Source organism: Rana temporaria, chromosome 1, assembly GCF_905171775.1.
Source record: "Rana temporaria chromosome 1, aRanTem1.1, whole genome shotgun sequence".
Taxonomy (NCBI): domain Eukaryota; kingdom Metazoa; phylum Chordata; class Amphibia; order Anura; family Ranidae; genus Rana; species Rana temporaria.
Genome location: NC_053489.1, coordinates 660,990,709 through 661,008,147, shown reverse-complemented (window position 1 = coordinate 661,008,147; position 17,439 = coordinate 660,990,709). Strand labels below are relative to the sequence as shown.

The 17,439-nt window shown below is 44.8% G+C and overlaps 1 protein-coding gene across 6 annotated transcripts in view; it reads left to right on the top strand.

The window, feature by feature from the left end:
* Positions 1–17,439, top strand: part of DYSF (dysferlin) — a 412,823-nt gene that overhangs the window by 245,530 nt on the left and 149,854 nt on the right. For 4 of the 6 annotated variants that reach the window (XM_040335536.1, XM_040335539.1, XM_040335535.1 and 1 more), the window contains exons 14-18: positions 2,767–2,835; positions 2,932–2,975; positions 6,629–6,711; positions 12,279–12,314; positions 17,256–17,371. In XM_040335536.1, the coding sequence (XP_040191470.1) occupies positions 2,767–2,835; positions 2,932–2,975; positions 6,629–6,711; positions 12,279–12,314; positions 17,256–17,371 (348 nt within the window). The remainder of the gene's footprint in view (positions 1–2,766; positions 2,836–2,931; positions 2,976–6,628; positions 6,712–12,278; positions 12,315–17,255; positions 17,372–17,439) is intronic. The other 2 variants (XM_040335540.1, XM_040335537.1) reach the window with 1 other exon arrangement.

Sequence of the window (17,439 nt, the reverse complement as noted above, 5' to 3'; positions counted from 1 at the left end):
TTATACTCGAGTCAATAATTTTTTTTGTAGTAAAATTAGGTGCCTCGGCTTATATTCCGGATCGGCTTATACTCGAGTATATACGGTAATCAACAGATCCAACAGTTGTCTCCTTCTCACCAAGCTGCTTGCTGATGGTCTTGTAGCCCATTCCAGCCTTGTGCATGTCTACAATCTTGTCTCTGACGTCCTTAGACAGCTCTTTGGTCTTGCCCATGATGGTGAGGATTGAATGGAAGAGATTCTGTGAACAGGTGTCTTTTATACACATAAGTTGTCGTTAGGAGCTCCTTCTTACATTGACAGGACTAATCTGTGTACCACATGAGGACCTACTTTAGCCAGTCTGTGGGAGCCAAAATTATTGTTGGTTGGTAGAGCAGGGGTCTCAAACTGGCGGCCCTCCAGCTGTTGCGAAACTACAAGTCCCATGAGGCATTGCAAGGCTGACAGTTACAAGCATGACTCCCACAGGCAGAGGTAGTTTCGCAACAGCTGGAGGGCCGCCAGTTTGAGACCCCTGTGGTAGAGGATCAAATACTTATTTTACTCACTAAACTGCAACTCAATTTATAACATTTGTATCATGTGTTTTTATGGATATTTGATTGATATTCTGTCTCTATCATTTAAAATACACCTGTAGCATTACCCCTATTGGAGCTGCTGGATTTTTGGGCGGCGTGTTACCTCGTGGCTCCTCCGAATTCTCTAGGGGCGAGTGATGCGTATGTACATTAACAGAAGTAAAGAAATCTCTATGACAGGTGCTCTTTTGCTGTGCTCTTTATTACCCAGCCGGGTAAAAACAGTAAACTTGTGGTGAGGAAAGTAAAGCTGAAGAAGAAAGGAGAATAGCAGATTCAGGCGTGATGATAGGAAACAGTCCTGCCGCTGAACGTAACACTTCTCTTCACCACTCCCGCCGGAGTGGGTTTAGTGTACCCGGACAGGTCTCTCTCACTGACCTGGCAGCCGGAGCATCGCTTGGACAATTGTAGGAATAAGTCTCTGCTACAGACTCTCCTTGGTGAACTTGAACTTGGGAGAAAGTCTCTGCCACAGACCCCTCTCAATGAGCCTCAGAAGATACCTCTGCCACAGGTCCCCTCTGGGTTGAAATCTTGGAGATATGCCTCCTTGGTTGAGTTACGTCTGGATCTCCTTCAGCTTGTCGCCCAGGTACCGACCAACAGGTGACCAGTCCCGCAGTGTCCGGCTACCTGTGATCCCCGGTGGTCTCATCCAAGCCCTATTGGACTGCCAGCCTCTCAATGGCGCTCCTCAGACCGACTCCCCACCGAACAGCACACAGCTTGGGATCTTCAAGAGGGAACCCAGACACTGACTGGATCACCATCGCTGGTTCAGATGCTCCAAGCCAACATGGTCCCAGAACCAGGAACACCGCGTGGCACGCACGCCCCGGCCAGGTAGGCCATAGCGCCGGGGCACCATGATGTGGCCACCCTAAAGGTGGGTGTCACAGTGGATGAAGAAGACCCAGAACCAATGGCGTCTGTCCCATAAATACCCCTCCCCAGCATGCACAGCGAGGACAAACCCTCGTGATTGGCTGCTGGGAAGAGCACCCAAACCTCGATTCCACCGCGGCTTCCGGGTATAATCTGCGGGACTAAGCGTTCCTAATTAATTGACAGGCTTCCGACCGGCGCATACAGCGCGTCACGTGTTGCCGAAAGAAGCCGAACGTCGGTGCGCAGGCGCCGTATAGAGCCGACTCGCAGTCCGGCTTCTTTCGGCAACTCGTGACGCACTGTATGCGCCGGTCGGAAGCCTGTCAATCAATTAGGAACGCCCAGTCCCGCAGATTATACCCGGAAGCCGCGGTGAACATATACATATAAAACGGTATGTACGGCAAGGAGATTAAAAAAAACAGCCGATTGTCATTCGAACAACTCGGCTGAATGTAATGTTAAAAATGTTTTTTGGGGTGAACCCCCGCTTTAACTACACTCTGATCTATACTTAAATTTCACTAGCACCAGTACTGTAAGGTACATCGGCGCTACACACCTATGATAAAAATTATAGACCCTTCATTTCTTTGGTAACTTACAAAATCTACAGGGGATCAAATAATTATTTCCCCAACTGTATATATATATAATATCTACACACACACACACACGTGTTAAAGCTCCTGAAGAGGTTAAAGTATATAAACTTTGTTGTGTGTAAAGTTTTTGTATAGATGGCAGCCAAATGTGTGCGCCTATTAACTTACCGCTGACTGAAAACTATAGACCAGTGGTCTCCAAACTGCACCCCGGGGGCCCGATGTGGCCCTCTGCTTGCCTTTATCTGGCCCTTGAGGCACTATTCATCTCACTGATAGGAGACACTATTCTGCCCACTGACACCAACAATGGAGCACTATTTTTCCCACTAATACTAAAGATAGGACACTATTTACTCCCACGAATACCTAAAATAAACTCCTATTAATGCTGGCCCCTATCCGGCCCCCCAAAAGTCTGAAGGACGTTAAACTGGCCCTTTGTTTAGAAAGTTTGGAGACCTCCGCTATAGACTGTTGTTGTCAGTCTCTAATGTTTGGTAGTCAGAGATCGTGTGATCTAGGCTACATAGGTTGGGGATCAGCAACTTTCTTTTCCAGGCAAGAGGATTTTTTCTAAATGATAATGTGATTTGGTATTTCTAACAGGAAGCCTACTGATTCAGATGTGAATTTTCATGACAGGTCCACTTTTTAATAAATACTGTACCTTTAAATCCCAGTTATGCAGCAAGATTGTGGAAAAGAACGCCAACCCTCAGTGGAGCCAGAGCATCACGTTACCCATACGGGTGAGACCCCCTCCATGTAGTAGCAGTGTGGCCATTATTATGTCTTGGAGTACCGTCTATGGATTGTAATTGTATGTTTTTGCTGTGTCTTCCCAGTTCCCGTCCATGTGTGAGAAGATGAGGATACGTCTTCTTGACTGGTCAGTCACCCCAGGCTGTGTCTTATCTGATTAAGGGATCTGTCCTCTAATGTATACAGAGTATTTCTTGGCATGTGTTATCTGTCAGCAGAGGTCTGTAATGGGCCCCATACACAGAGTCGGTGCTACCATTAGGCAAACTAGGAAGCCGCCTTGGGACACTGGCTACCCTGATGTAAGGGGGAGCTATGGGGACTCTGATGTAAGGGGGAGCTATGGGGACTCTGATGTAAGGGGGGCTTTGGGATTCTAATGTAAGGGAAGACTGGAAATCCTAATGAAAGTGGGGTCCTTGTTGTAAGGGTTAACTTTGGGGACTCTGGTGTAAGGGTGGGGGAAGTCGGAGGACCCTGATTTAAGGAGAGAGGGCTCTTGGGACCCTGCTGTAAGGGGAGGACTTTGGGGACCCTAATCAAAGGGGTCAGTCCCAGAGTGCCCAGGCCTAAGGCTGTGTAGGTGGGCCAAAAATTTCTGATGGCTTCTCTGTTCCCCACACACTGTGCCAACATTCCTCATACCCCCCTGCAGGATTGAATGGTGTTAGCTGGAGACAACGCCGTCTCCTGCAAACTTCAGCCAATCTATGAAGAGGTATCCAGCCAATGAGGTGCCATGCAAGCCGTTCTGCATGCAACATCACTTCCTCCCAGCTCCCCAGTCAGTCTGTACACAGAGCCAACAATGGCAAGGGGGAGGTGGGGGTGCTAGTAGCTGGTCTTGCCTAGGGCCCAAAATAGTGTAGCACCGGCCCTGCCCATACATGGCTCTGCCCATACATGGCTCGTGGGTGGCCCTGCCCATACATGGCTCGTGGGTGGCCCTGCCCATACATGGCTCGTGGGTGGCCCTGCATGCTATCTGGCTTGATAATTTTCAATTAAAAAAATCAACCAAACAGAGTAAAATTTTGGTTTAACAGTGACTGCATTTTATCCAATGCAACCACCATTGGGGTATTCAGATAGCTGCAGGTGCTGGCGCGCGCCGCAACAGCAAAGCACAATATGACAAATATGGTCTCCCTCCCCTGTTTACATAGCATTCAATTATGCCCGTCAAATGGTATCTCCCATCAAAAAAAGCCTCCTACGATGTGCGCATGCACCACGGTGACGTCACGCCAGCTGATCGGGAAATCAGCTGGAGTGCCCTTCCGTTCTGCGCATACGTGGGCACTTTTCGACGGAGGGCACAATTCGACAGAACACCGGCAATGGTACCGTCCGAAACGGTGCGTCGCCGCACCGATTGGCAAAGTAGTTTCTGTACTACTTTTGGTGACTTCGGGGTGCGATTTCCATAGACATCTGTGCAGAATCCCACACTGATGTCTCTGAAATCGCACCCGAAGTCGGGACTGACATTCGGGAATGAAATCATGAGAGTTCGGCTGAACTGGCACAATTTCTTTCCCGCTGTCAGTGTGAACCTGCGCTAAAGCTGGAAGTTTTTTTTCTTGTTCAAAGAGCGCGTTGAACAAAAAAAAAAATGAGCGATTCCGGCATCCACACAAGAGATATGGATGCAGGAATCTCTTCTCCTGTGCGAATGTATTCGGACAGTGGGGACTTCCCTCCCATCAGAGTACAATGATCAGCGCTGCAGCCATTAGCTGCTTGTGCAGATCGAATGATGGTTTTCATGCACTGACTGTTTGACAGAAGCCATTCTAATAACTGGTTTCTGTTGAAATTTTTGCTGAACCAGCTGAACCAGGGCCATCTTTAATATTGTTTGGACCCTGGGCAAATAAAATCTTGGGCCCTCCCCCCTCCATGCAGTTTCGCTCTCGTTTTGATCAATGGCAATGCTGATCTTTTTTACCGACTACCAATATAAAGAGGAGTTTCAACATGGGCCACCAATGTAATAGGGGCTTCCACTGACCACTAATGTAATAGGGGTTTCCACTGACCACCAATGTAATAGGGGCTTCCACTGACCACCAATGTAATAGGGGTTTCCACTGACCATTAATGTAATAGGGGTTTCCACTGACCACCAATGTAATAGGGGTTTCCACTGACCACCAATGTAATAGGGGCTTCCACTGACCACCAATGTAATAGGGGTTTACACTGTGACCACTAATGTAATAGGGGTTTCCACTGACCTCTAATGTAATTGAAGCAATTTGCTTACCTTTGCAGAACATGCTGATGATATGCTTAATGACCACAGCTGTAGGCAGGACTTTCAAGCGTGCCCCTTTATTTTTCCAGTGGGCAGCATTCAGAATAGATGATGGTGGATATGAACTCAGGGAGGCATGATACTGTATACATATAAATACCACCTCCATTTACATATGAATGCTGCCGTTATTTACATGTAAACACAGGGTCTGCAGAAGAGTCATCTGTACACAACAATAGCGCAGAGCTGGGCAGCAGTAGTAACAGAACTTCACACTGAAATATCAGGACACAGCATGGTACTAAAACATCAATGGACATGGGAATTTAGGCTGAGATCATAGGTGTGTGCAGCGTATTGCATTAGGGTGTGCACCCCAAAGCTCAAGCACACACTACTGATCACTCACGATGTTCATTCAGAAAGGGAAGGGGATGGTCAATTACATATTTACCCTCCCCTTCCTCCACTCATTCTAAAACATCCTTGCAGCAACATCTGGTGGGAGAGGAGGGAAGCTGGTAGCACTGCAGGGGGAAGGGGTGGGCAGGGCAGTAGGGGGAATCTGTGCTGTAAAGAGTCATTAGGGTGTGCCTGGGCACACCTGGCACACCCTGTGCGCACGCCTATGGCTGAGATAGTTGGCAGGTATGAGGCAGCTGCTTTGAGCCCCACAACAATAACAGGGCCCATGGCAGCTGTCCCTTTTGCCCTACTTTAAAGATGTCCCTGAGCCGAACTTCAAAATATATATACCCTGCTGTAAGGTTACATGTGTGATCTACATATAAATGTAATAGTAAATACAATGTGACCATTGTTACATTGTATTTAGTTAGTGACACTTGCAGGGGTATTCTGACAGCTGCTCCTGCTATGTGATGCACAGCAAGTCCCGGCTGTCATGCCAGTTGTAGCAGAAAGGGAGTGGTAGCAGAGAGGAGGAGCAGGGTGTAGAAACCATGATGTGCCCCAGAAACCATCTTACAGCACATCTAAACCAAAGGTCCTCAATTGGTGATATGCTGACAATTCTCTGTCCCCATCTCTGAATCACGCCACTGTCACACGTTCTTTTGGCGGAGGCTGCAAAGGGCCACGCTGATGATACATGCCTGCGTAATGAGCAGAGTCATCTCTGTTCAGGTTTTCAGGTACGCTGTTAAGCCTGGATGGGGAAATCCATTGACTTTTCTAGCTGAATGAGAGAAAGCCGAGCTGTGTATGTCTGACCCTAGGGCCATGTCACACCAGTGACTGCTCCATCGGAGACACTTCATCAGGATTTCTGAAGTTCAACTCCACTGTACTTCCTCACTCCTTTCCCATTGTGACTTCCATGAGTTTTCATTCCCCTTTGGCATTGGAAAAGAGCTGCCGGGGGAGCAAAATGAAGATAATGGGCAAACAAGACAAGAAGACCAGCATTGGTACCCCCATGAATCTTCCATGACAGTCAGGTGGCCTTTCATGTATCTCTAATGGTGTGCATTTATTTTTTATTTTTTCCTTTGCAGGGACCGCCTGACCCACAATGACATTATCAGCACCACTTACTTGAACATGTCCAAGATCTCAGCACCCGGGGGTGAACTTGAAGGTAAGTATTTGGCTATTTTCTATCTTTGCTCTTCGTTCTGGTCTGCTATGAGGCTGTTCTGGCATCCTTTGTTGGAATGATGGCGGTATGGCTTGGTGTCTCCACTGGTGTCATGTGTACTACTCAGAGCACATTGTCTAAACAGACCCCCACCCATCCATTAACCACACAATATACTTACAGTGTAACCCGTTTATTGCTTGAGGTTAATCTGCAGTGGACTATTGAGTGTATTTAACCCCCCCTCCCCTCCAAAAAAGTAATATATACCTCTCCTTAAATGTGGTGGTTGCATCAGTTTTATTTTTCAGACTTTTTTTCCTTCATTTTCACCCGGTGATCCAGCAAGTGGGTCACTGGCTTGACATATGGAAGCTACGGCACAGAATGGCAGCCAGGCAACTAGCATTTTTAGGAGAGCTTTTGCTTCCTTCTGAGCTGGCAACAATTGATCTCGGTAGAGCTCTGTGTCAGTTATCATCTTAAAAACTACTAACTGGCTCCTGAATTTTGCAAGAATGTGCTCAAAGCTGCTATAATCCTTAAAGCTTCAGTCCATCCAAAACCAGCTTTTCAGTGTTTGCTAGAGGGTACAACCCCCCAACAGCCTCTTCTGTCTCTTGGGGTTTGAGCATGGTACCCGATTTCTTGTACATTCCTTACTGCATGTAGTACCCAGTTTCTTCTCTGTGCCCCAGAGTGTTGTACCAAATTTCTTGTACATTCCCCATTGAGTGTGGTACCCAATTTCTTGTACATTCCCCATTGAGTATGGTACCCAATTTCTTGTATGTGCTCCATCGAGTGTGGTACCCAATTTATTGTATGTGCCCCATTGTGTGTGGTACCCATTTTCTTTTACATTCCCCACTAAGTGTGGTACCCAATTTCTTGTATGTGCCCCATTGGGTGTGGTACCCAATTTCTTGTACATTCCCCACTAAGTGTGGTACCCAATTTCTTCTACATTACCCACTAAGCGTGGTACTCAATTTGTTGTATGTGCCCCATTGAGTGTGGTACCCAATTTCTCATACATTCCCCACTAAGCGTGGTACCCAATTTCTTGTATGTGCCCCATTGAGTGTGGTACCCAATTTATTGTATGTGCCCCATTGAGTGTGGTACCCAATTTATTGTATGTGCCCCATTGAGTGTGGTACCCAATTTCTCGTACATTCCCCACTAAGCGTGGTACCCAATTTCTTGTATGTGCCCCATTGTGCATTAGTAGCAGCACTTCACACTGAGATATCAGGACGCAGGACAGGACTAAAACTTCAAGGGACAAGGGAATTTAAACTAGGATAGTTGGCAAGTATGAGGCAGCTGCTTTGGGCCCCACAACAATGACAGGGCCCAGGGCAGCTTCCCCTTTTCCCCTGCCTTAAAGACGGCTCTGCTCCCAGGAGATTGACACTCCTGGAAATATTCACTTGCTTCTTGGTGCACTTAATTACAGGGTCACGTTAACATCACTCTTCTATATACCCCTCTATGAACCTTGATAAGAGAAGATGGCTGTTTGTCATTTTATGCATCCTGTGCAGCATATTGGTTCCTCCAGCTCTGCAGAAGCTCTTTGAATTGTTTTTTATTCAACGGTGTTTCTATAGAATCCTTTGCATGGTCTTGGCTTTTTTTGGGTCTTAACAGCAGCTCACCTGCTTTCTGCTATATCACCTGAACCATTGATGATTAACACAACACACTCCCGGATCTGTATCACAAAAACGTTAGGACTATTCCCATCATTGCACACGGCTTAGTGACCACACCATAGACTCTGGGGACCTGCAGAACTGGTGACTCTGTCTGTCCAAAATGTAGTATATGGGCTCAACAACTTCAATCCAAAGCTGCCCACCCCAGTAGTACTTCTCCGCCACCAGTAGTCCTACCGTCACTCAACCTAAAAAGACTGAGACAAAACTATTTAGGCCTCATGCACACTGGATGTTTGGCCATCTCGCTATTGCTTGGCTTTTCGGGGTGTCAAGTGATTGGCCATTAATAAATTAAATTTGCCAGAATAATAATTTATTCTGGCCATTGAAATTAGTTAACGCTCAAGCACTAAATGCACCTAATAACGAACGTTTAGATGTGTTTACATGCGCCAAGCGTTTTTTCTGACAAAATGCTGCTGCACTGCACTGGAGGAAAAAATTCAAAAGTGACAGAAAGTTCTCCGAATGGGTGAAAATAGATGTCCAGATGATGTCCTGTGAATCTGTATAGCAGATGACAGAATCCTCCACCACTTAAATTCTAACTGCTTACCAGAGCAAGAAATTAGTCAGGCATATAAACACATAAGCCAGTTTAGGTTATCCGGGATAAGCTGTCACTCTCTCTCTATTTTCACAGATCTTCTATATCAGACTCGTCTCTCTCCATAGATAAGACCCAGAGGAAAGAGACACTAACATAGCGTGATATCGTTTTAAAGGTCGCCGTTTCGTCACAACAATGACTTCTTCCAGTGCCCCTGGAAGAAGTCATTCTTGTGACGAAACGGCGTAGGGAGGAGCGGCGTGCTGACGTCACCACGATTCGTACCACGCTGTCTACCCGGAAGGACGAGCGGACAGTAGAGCCGGCCGGCTAATATTGATACACGCACTTTTTTATCTGCATACATGTGAGTGCAATACCTTTATTGTTATTAAACCTTTAAAACGATATCACGCTATGTTAGTGTCTCTTTCCTCTGGGTCTTATCTATGGAGAGAGACGAGTCTGATATAGAAGATCGGTGAAAATAGAGAGAGAGTGACAGCTTATCCCGGATAACCTAAACTGGCTTATGTGTTTATATGCCTGACTAATTTCTTGCTCTGGTAAGCAGTTAGAATTTAAGTGGTGGAGGATTCTGTCATCTGCTATACAGATTCACAGGACATCATCTGGACATCTATTCTCACCCATTCGGAGAACTTTCTGTCACTTTTGAATTTTTTCTGTGATACATCCTTCATATGGACTTCTGCACATATTTTTCACTTGCTTTTTTTTCAGATTACACTGGTGTTTTGTGTGCATCACATACAGCATAATTGATTGTTTATGTTGATTCATTTTGCAGCGCAGCTTTACCTTTTTATATTGTACTTTTATGTTTATCTGACATTATTCTTTTTTATTATTTACATTTTTTCACGTTTTATTTTTTATTTTTTTATTTATCATAGTGTCATCACTATTCACGTTCTCTTAGACCTGCGCAGTATTTTCCTATATGTATCCTATGTTAAGTATGGACGTCGTTCCCATGTCGAATTTTGAAAATTTTACGTTGTTTGCGTAAGTTGTTCGCAAATAGGGCTTTGCGTAGAATGACGTTCACGTTGTAAGCATTGGCTTGTTGCGGGTTAATTTCTAGCATGCGCACTGGGATACCCCCACAGACGGCGCATGCGCCGTTCAGAAAAAACGTCATTTACGTCGGGTCAAGACGTATTACCAAAAACACGCCCCCATCTCATCCATTTGAATTGTGCGCCCTTACGCCGACACAGTTACACTACGCCGTCATAACTTACGGCGCAAATTCTTTGAGAATACGGGAAATACGCTGTAAGTTACAGCGGTGTAGTGTAACTGAGATACACTACACCGGCCGTAAAGAAGTGCCGCGCTTCGTAGATCTGGCCCTATGTGTGCATGTACACATAGGGCTGATTTACTAAAACCGGAGAGTGCAAAATCTTTTCTTTTAAAAAATCATATTTTATTAAATATTTTATCTTTACACAAATTCCACTCACAGCACATATATATATCATGAACCCATAAGCCTCGTACACACAACCAGTTTTCCCCCGCAGGAGAGCATTTGGCCGGGGATCCCGGCTGTGTGTATGCTCCCTCGCAGTTTTCCCATCAGGAAAACAGCCGAGAATCCCGACGGAAAATAGAGAACCCTGCTCTTTATTTTCTCATTGGGTTTCCCGGCAGACTGTTTCCTGCCGAGAAAATTGGTCCACTGTATGCTTACCTGTCCCAGGTAAACCCGCGCATGCTCGAAAGAGTTTGACGCATGCGTGGTAGCATACAAGTTTAGTGTAGGGTGTAGCAAGATGGTGGCGATGGCATCGAATGTGACGAGCGCCGACTGGTTGTAGTCGATGACGTCACCGCGTTCTTACAACTCAAAAGAACGGCGGTTCTTTTGAATGGCCGTCGGTATGCACGGCTTTGCAAGACAAGCTTGCCAGGAAACCAACGTTTTTTTCCTGACGAGATTCCCGGCCGTGTGTACAGGGCCATATACTTTTATATTCTTATTGTGTCATAGCTCAAATTTTTCCTTTAGGGCTACTCATATAAGCTAAATAGAGATGAAAAAAGCAAGAAAAAGCAAGAAGAATAGGAAAAAAAGAAAAAGATCTATATAGTTAAAGCTTGTTTGCCTGTACTTCTCCTATGGATCACAGGAGTGCAATTTGTTTTGTACGCCTGTGACCCGTTTTCAGCAGAGAGCGGGCTGAAGTCCGCTCTCTGCTGACATCACAGAAGTCAGTCCAGGCACCATGTCATCACAACAATGAAGTCTGGATCTGCCAGGTGCCTAGACTGACACCCCGCTCAGCCTCTCAATGATCCACTGAGAGCCTGAGCAGGCTGTCCCCTCCACAGCCCAGCACTCCAATGAGCGAGGAGGGAGCAGAGTGGAGAGCTGTGACTGACAGTCAGCAGCTCTCTGCTCAGGAAGCTCTGAAAACTGAGTGATCGGTGGTGTTCGATCACTCGGTTCTCAGTGCATTGGACTGATGCTGCATCAACCTAGGCAAGTATAATTCCTAAAAAGAAAAAAAAAATGTTTCCTTCTCATTTATGCTTTGACCAAAAAAAAAAAAATGAAAAATAAAAGACATCTCTTTTTTAAGTGATTTTGGAGTGCGGCTGTCCAGTTTTCGTCTTTTCCATTTTTGCTAAAAAAAAAAATGGAAGCTGATTGGTTTCTATGCAGAGCTGCACCAGATTTTTCACCCTCCTGTTTAGTAAATCAAACCCATAGGCTAACATACTGGTATGTTTAGGGGCAGAAAAACAAAAAAACAAAATCACCAGATGCCCATAAAAGCATCCTTAAAAACGTCCAGTGTGCATGAGACCTTAGTGCTCCCTGAACATGGCGCCCTGCACAGGGGTTGATTTACTAAAGGCAAATAGACTGTGCACTTTGCAAGTGCAGGTGTGCCAGAGCTTAGTAAATGAGGTGAAGCTTCCATTTGCAAAGAATACCCAATCATATGCAAGGGAAGTAAGAAAACAAACACATTTATGCTTGCACATGATTGGATGATGGAAGTCAGCAGAGCTTCCCCTCATTTACTAAGTTTTGGAGCAACTGTCTATTTCCCTTTAGTAAATCCACCCCTGTGAGTGCAGCTGTCATCTATTACAATTTCCCTCAATTCCCAGTTTCTCAGGTGTTGTGAGCTACAATGGTTCATGGTATCTCCTTGCACTCCTCCTGCATGTCCTCAGCCAGTCCATCCTTCCATCCATATTATGTCATTACTATCACCTAACCAACAATTGTCTCTTTATTGCTCCAGATGAGGCTCCGGGCCCGGCGTCTGCAGTACTTGACAGTACGTCCCATATAATGTTGTGTGGAAATTTCACAGTTTGATCCACAGTGTGCCATTCTGATATAGAAGGACCTAAAGAATCACCCTGCTAAACTCTCTCTGTATCTGAACTGGTCACGCAATGAAGGGAGAAAAACAGGGGGTCCTCTATTCTAAATGGTCTAATTATTTAATTTTTTTGTGGAAAGTACCAATTCTGAAAGTTTTACCCAAATATGAAGCTGCTCTGGGCAATCTCTACTTTTTTTATTATCTTTTGAATGAGGCTAAAATTATACTTAAACAAATACATTTAGCCAATTTCTAAAGATAGTGCGTCCATCTACTGGCTGTTATGTTTGTTAAAGGAGTTGTAAAGGCAGATGTTTTTTTTATCTTAACGCATTCTATGCATTAGGATAAAAAACCTTTTGTGTGTATAGCAACCCCCCCCAGCACCCCCTAATTACTTACCTGAGCCCCATCTCTGTCCACGAATGTCTAAGCTGTCCGGGACACTCCTCCTGATTGGCTGAGACACAGCAGTGGCGCCATTGTCTCCCACAGTTGTCAGTCAGCCAGTCAGGGGAGAGAGCAGGGAGGGGCCGGGCCAGGTCGCCAGGTCTGAATGGACACACGGAGCTGTGACTCGGCTCTAGTGCCCCCATAGGAAGCTGCTGGCTGTGGGGGCACTCTTTAAGAGGGAGGGGCCAGCAAAGCAGGACCCGAGAAGGAGGAGGATCTGGAAGTAAGGAGGATGTAAGTATAACATGTTTGTTATTTAAAAAATAAATAAATAAAAAAAACAAGACTTTACAAACACTTTAAGATTTTGTATTCCATGTTTTAGAAGGGAGTTTGGTCTAGTTCAGGGATAAGCAATTGGTGGACCTCCAGCTGTTGCAGAACTACAAGTCCCATGAGGCATAGCAAGACTCTGACAGCAACAAGCATGACACCCAAAGGCAGAGGCATGATGGGACTTGTAGTTTTGGAACAGCTGGAGATCCGCTAATTGCATATCCCTGGTCTAGTTGATTGTATTAAAAATTGTTGTCTTTTTTATACCGGCCATGCACATGACAATAAAAAATAAAATTGGTCTGTGAAATTTTAAATCCCCAGTATTTTATACACATAACACATCTAATATTTGATGAGATTTCAGCTGGCAGGTATGGAGTTATATAAAGTATATGCAGGCAAAACAAATACAAAAATTAAATACACCTTGTGGAAAATTATGACTTTTTTCCATTCATATGAATAAGAAAACATTGAGCCCGCCTCACGCCGTCTCCGCATGCGGCTCAAGCCTCGTGCACATGACCGAGTTTCTCGGCAAAAACCAGCAAGAAACTTGCTGGGAGATATTTTTTTGCCGAGGAAACCGGTCTTGTGTACATTTTCGTCGAGGAAACTGTCAAGGAACTCGACGAGCCAAAAAGAGAGCATGTTCTCTATTTCCTTGACGGGAATGGGGAAAATTGGCTTGTCGAGTTCCTCGACAGCCTGACAAGGAACTCGACGAGGAAAACGATGTGTTTCGTCCGTCGAGTTCCTCAGTCGTGTGTACGAGGCTTCACAGTAGCTGTCCGGTGCATGCTGGTTCACCGGTTCAGGTCCGATTTCAGCCCGAATTTTAGGCTCAAATCGAACCTGAAATGCACCAAAAAAGGCACGTATTTTTCCGGCACACCGCACCGGACCCGCTGCAGAGATACGTGAACCAGCTCAATACAGGGCCAGTCACATTCTCCTGCTATGCGAATTGAAGGCAGGGAAACACGCATTCAATTTGCGTAGGCGTGAACCCAGCCTCAATCTTCATTCAAACAGTGCCTACAGGTAAAGGTGGTGGACTTGAATAAGAACACAAACACAATACCTCTTCAATCATTTATTCAACAAAACTATCAATAGATCAATAAATGTACAGGCATACAGGGCCGGATTCCAGACAAAGCCAACAAGGTCAGGCCTCGGGGCGGCAGTGGGTGCAGGGGCGGCACTGCGGCTGAGAGGAGAGGACCATTTAACTTTTATATCGGGAGTTCCCCCCTGTCATGCGGATTGTGAAAGGAGAAAAAACAGAGGGAAGAGGAGGTGAGATAGTTCTTGGCAGCAGCAACCCCCCTCCTTCTCAATGTAATTTTCGGCAGCAGCACCCCCCAATGCTCAATGTCATTTTTGGAAGCAACAACCCCCCCCCCCTTCTCAGTGTCCTGCCGAAAAAGTCCCCCGGCGGATAATGTCCCCCCCCCCCCCCGTACTGCGCAGGCGGGGTGGCGGCATTGAAGGACCTGGCCTTGGGGCGGCAAAGGGAGTAAATCCGGGCCTGCAGGCATACCCCAGTTTTAAGTACGCAATGGGGTTTATTTACTATCGCTGGAGAGTGCAAAATCTGTCTAACTTCTGCATAGAAACCAATGAGCTTCTAATACCAGCTTGTTCAATTAAGCCTGGTAATAAAACCTGGAACCTCATTGTTTTCTATGCAGAAGTGAGCCTGATTTTGCAATTTCCAGCGATAGTAAATAAACCCTATTGTGCACTTAAAAGTGGGGTATGCCTGTAATGGTTTACCACCAAAAAGCATTTGGTGGTACAGGACAGCATGGTCTGCATACAGTATATCTGTACAGAAAAAAATATAAAGGCCCTTGAAGAATAAAAGAAACATATATTCAACAATATTATCACTTGTATTAAAGCGGAGGTTCACCGGTAAAATGCTGTTTTTACCCTTAGATGGATGCTCATTTAGTCTAGGGGAATCGGCTAGTTGTTTTAAAATATGAGCATTACTTACCGTTGTAGAGGGCGATCTTCTCCGCCACTTCCGGGTATGGGCTGTGGGACTGGGCGTTCCTTCTTGATTGACAGTCTTCCGACAGGCTTCCGAAAGGCTTCCGACGGTCGCATCCATCGCGTCACGATTTTCCGAAAGTAGCCGAACGTCGGTGCGCAGGCGCAGTATAGAGCCGCACCGACGTTCGGCTTCTTTCGGCTACTCGTGACGCGATGGATGCGACTGTCGGAAGCCTTTCGGAAGCCTGTCGGAAGACTGTCAATCAAGAAGGAACGCCCAGTCCCGAAGACCCATACCCGGAAGTGGCGGAGAAGATCGCCCTCTACAACGGTAAGTAATGCTCGGATTTTAAAACAACTAGCCGATTCCCCTAGACTAAATGAGCCTCCATCTAAGGTTAAAAACAGCATTTATGGGTGAACTCCCGCTTTAAGTACATATAGTTATTAGTATACAAATCTTTTCATTGGTCCTCTATATTGACTGATACATTTAAACTACAGCTTGTACTGCACAGTAATTGCATTGTGGGATATCTCTGTACAGGTATTAGACATGTGCACACTGAAATATTTTGTTTCGGAATTAAATTTTCGTCCGAAAAATACAATTATTTAGTTACATCTGAAATTCGTTTTTATTCATTTTGTTTCGTTAAAAAAGGCATTTGTCCGAAAATCCGAATTAAGGTCGAATCTGTCATTGAAGGCTTATGGTGTCCATCGAATGTTCTAAGAAGATTCGACGAAGCAGCTAAACTGTACGACGCCGCAATCGTACATTTCCGGTCGAATGCTCCGCCCACAAGCTATAAAAGAATTCTAATGTTGTATGAGTAGTAATAATTATATTTATTAATTATTATTACTAGTCAACCAACATTAGAATTCTTCTATAGCCTATGGGCGGAGCATTTGAACATAAATGTCCGCTCGTGGCGATCGTATGTTTTTAGCTGCTTCGTCGAATCTTCATGTCTCTATAATGTTTAATCTTTTCTCTCTATGTCGAATCTTTTTTCCCTATGTCGAATCTTTTTTCCCTATGTCGAATCTTTTTTCCCTATGTCGAATCTTTTCTCTCTATGTCGAATCTTCATGTCTATAATGTCGAATCTTTTCTCTCTGTGACGAATAATTTTGGACTAATAGAGTTAAGGTTAGGCACATTAGACCGCAGGTTCGATAGACACAGATCGCTATTGTCACCGTCATGTCGAATTTTCTATCTATATCAAACTGTTGTCGGTACAAAACGAAAATAAAGCATTTTTTATGTCGGATCTTTCGAATTTCGGACACATTCGTTATCGTTTGTTACTGTAAAAGGAACGCGAAAAAATCCCAGAAATTCGGACGAAAACTAATGTCGCAATCGTACATTTCCGGTCGAATGCTCCGCCCACAAGCTATAGTAGAATTCTAATGTTGTATGACTAGTAATAATTATATTTATTAATTATTACTACTAGTCAACCAACATTAGAATTCTTCTATAGCCTATGGGCGGAGCATTTGAACATAAATGTCCACTCATGGCGATCGTATGTTTTTAGCTGTTTCATTGAATCTTCATGTCTCTATAATGTTTAATCTTTTCTCTCTATGTCGAGTCTTTTCTCTCTATGTCGAGTCTTTTCTCTCTATGTTGAATCTTTTTTCTATGTCGAATCTTTTCTCTATGTCGAATCTTTTCTCTCTATGTCGACTCTTTTCTCTCTATGTCGAATCTTCATGTCTATAATGTCAAATCTTTTCTCTCTGTAACGAATAATCTCGGACTAATAGAGTTAGGTTAGGCACATTCGACCACAGGTTCGATAGACACAGATCACTATTGTCACCGTCATGTCGAATCTTCTATCTATATCAAACTGTTGTCGCAACAAAACGAAAATAAAGCAATTATTATGTCGGATCTGTCGGATTTCGGACACATTCGTTATCGTTTGTTCAAACGAACGTGAAAAAATCCCCGAAATTCGGACGAAAACTAATGCATGTGTCTAACAGGTATGAGTTCCTGGGGTAATTTAGACATTCACACCTTGGACTAATGAAGAGGATCAGTGTATGAGTAATCTCTTGCGTTGTTGGGTGTTTTTTTTTTTTTTGCCATTCACTTTGCTTATGGTTGTTTTGAATTTTTAGTTGATGACAGTCTGGGTTTTTTACCCACCTTTGGACCCTGCTACGTGAACCTGTACGGCAGCCCCCGAGAGTTTACTGGCTTCCCAGATCCCTATGAAGAGCTCAATATGGGCAAGGTAAGAATTCCACAGTAGGTTTAATTAAACAAGTTGAGCATGCAGACTCAATGAATCGATTGTCCTAG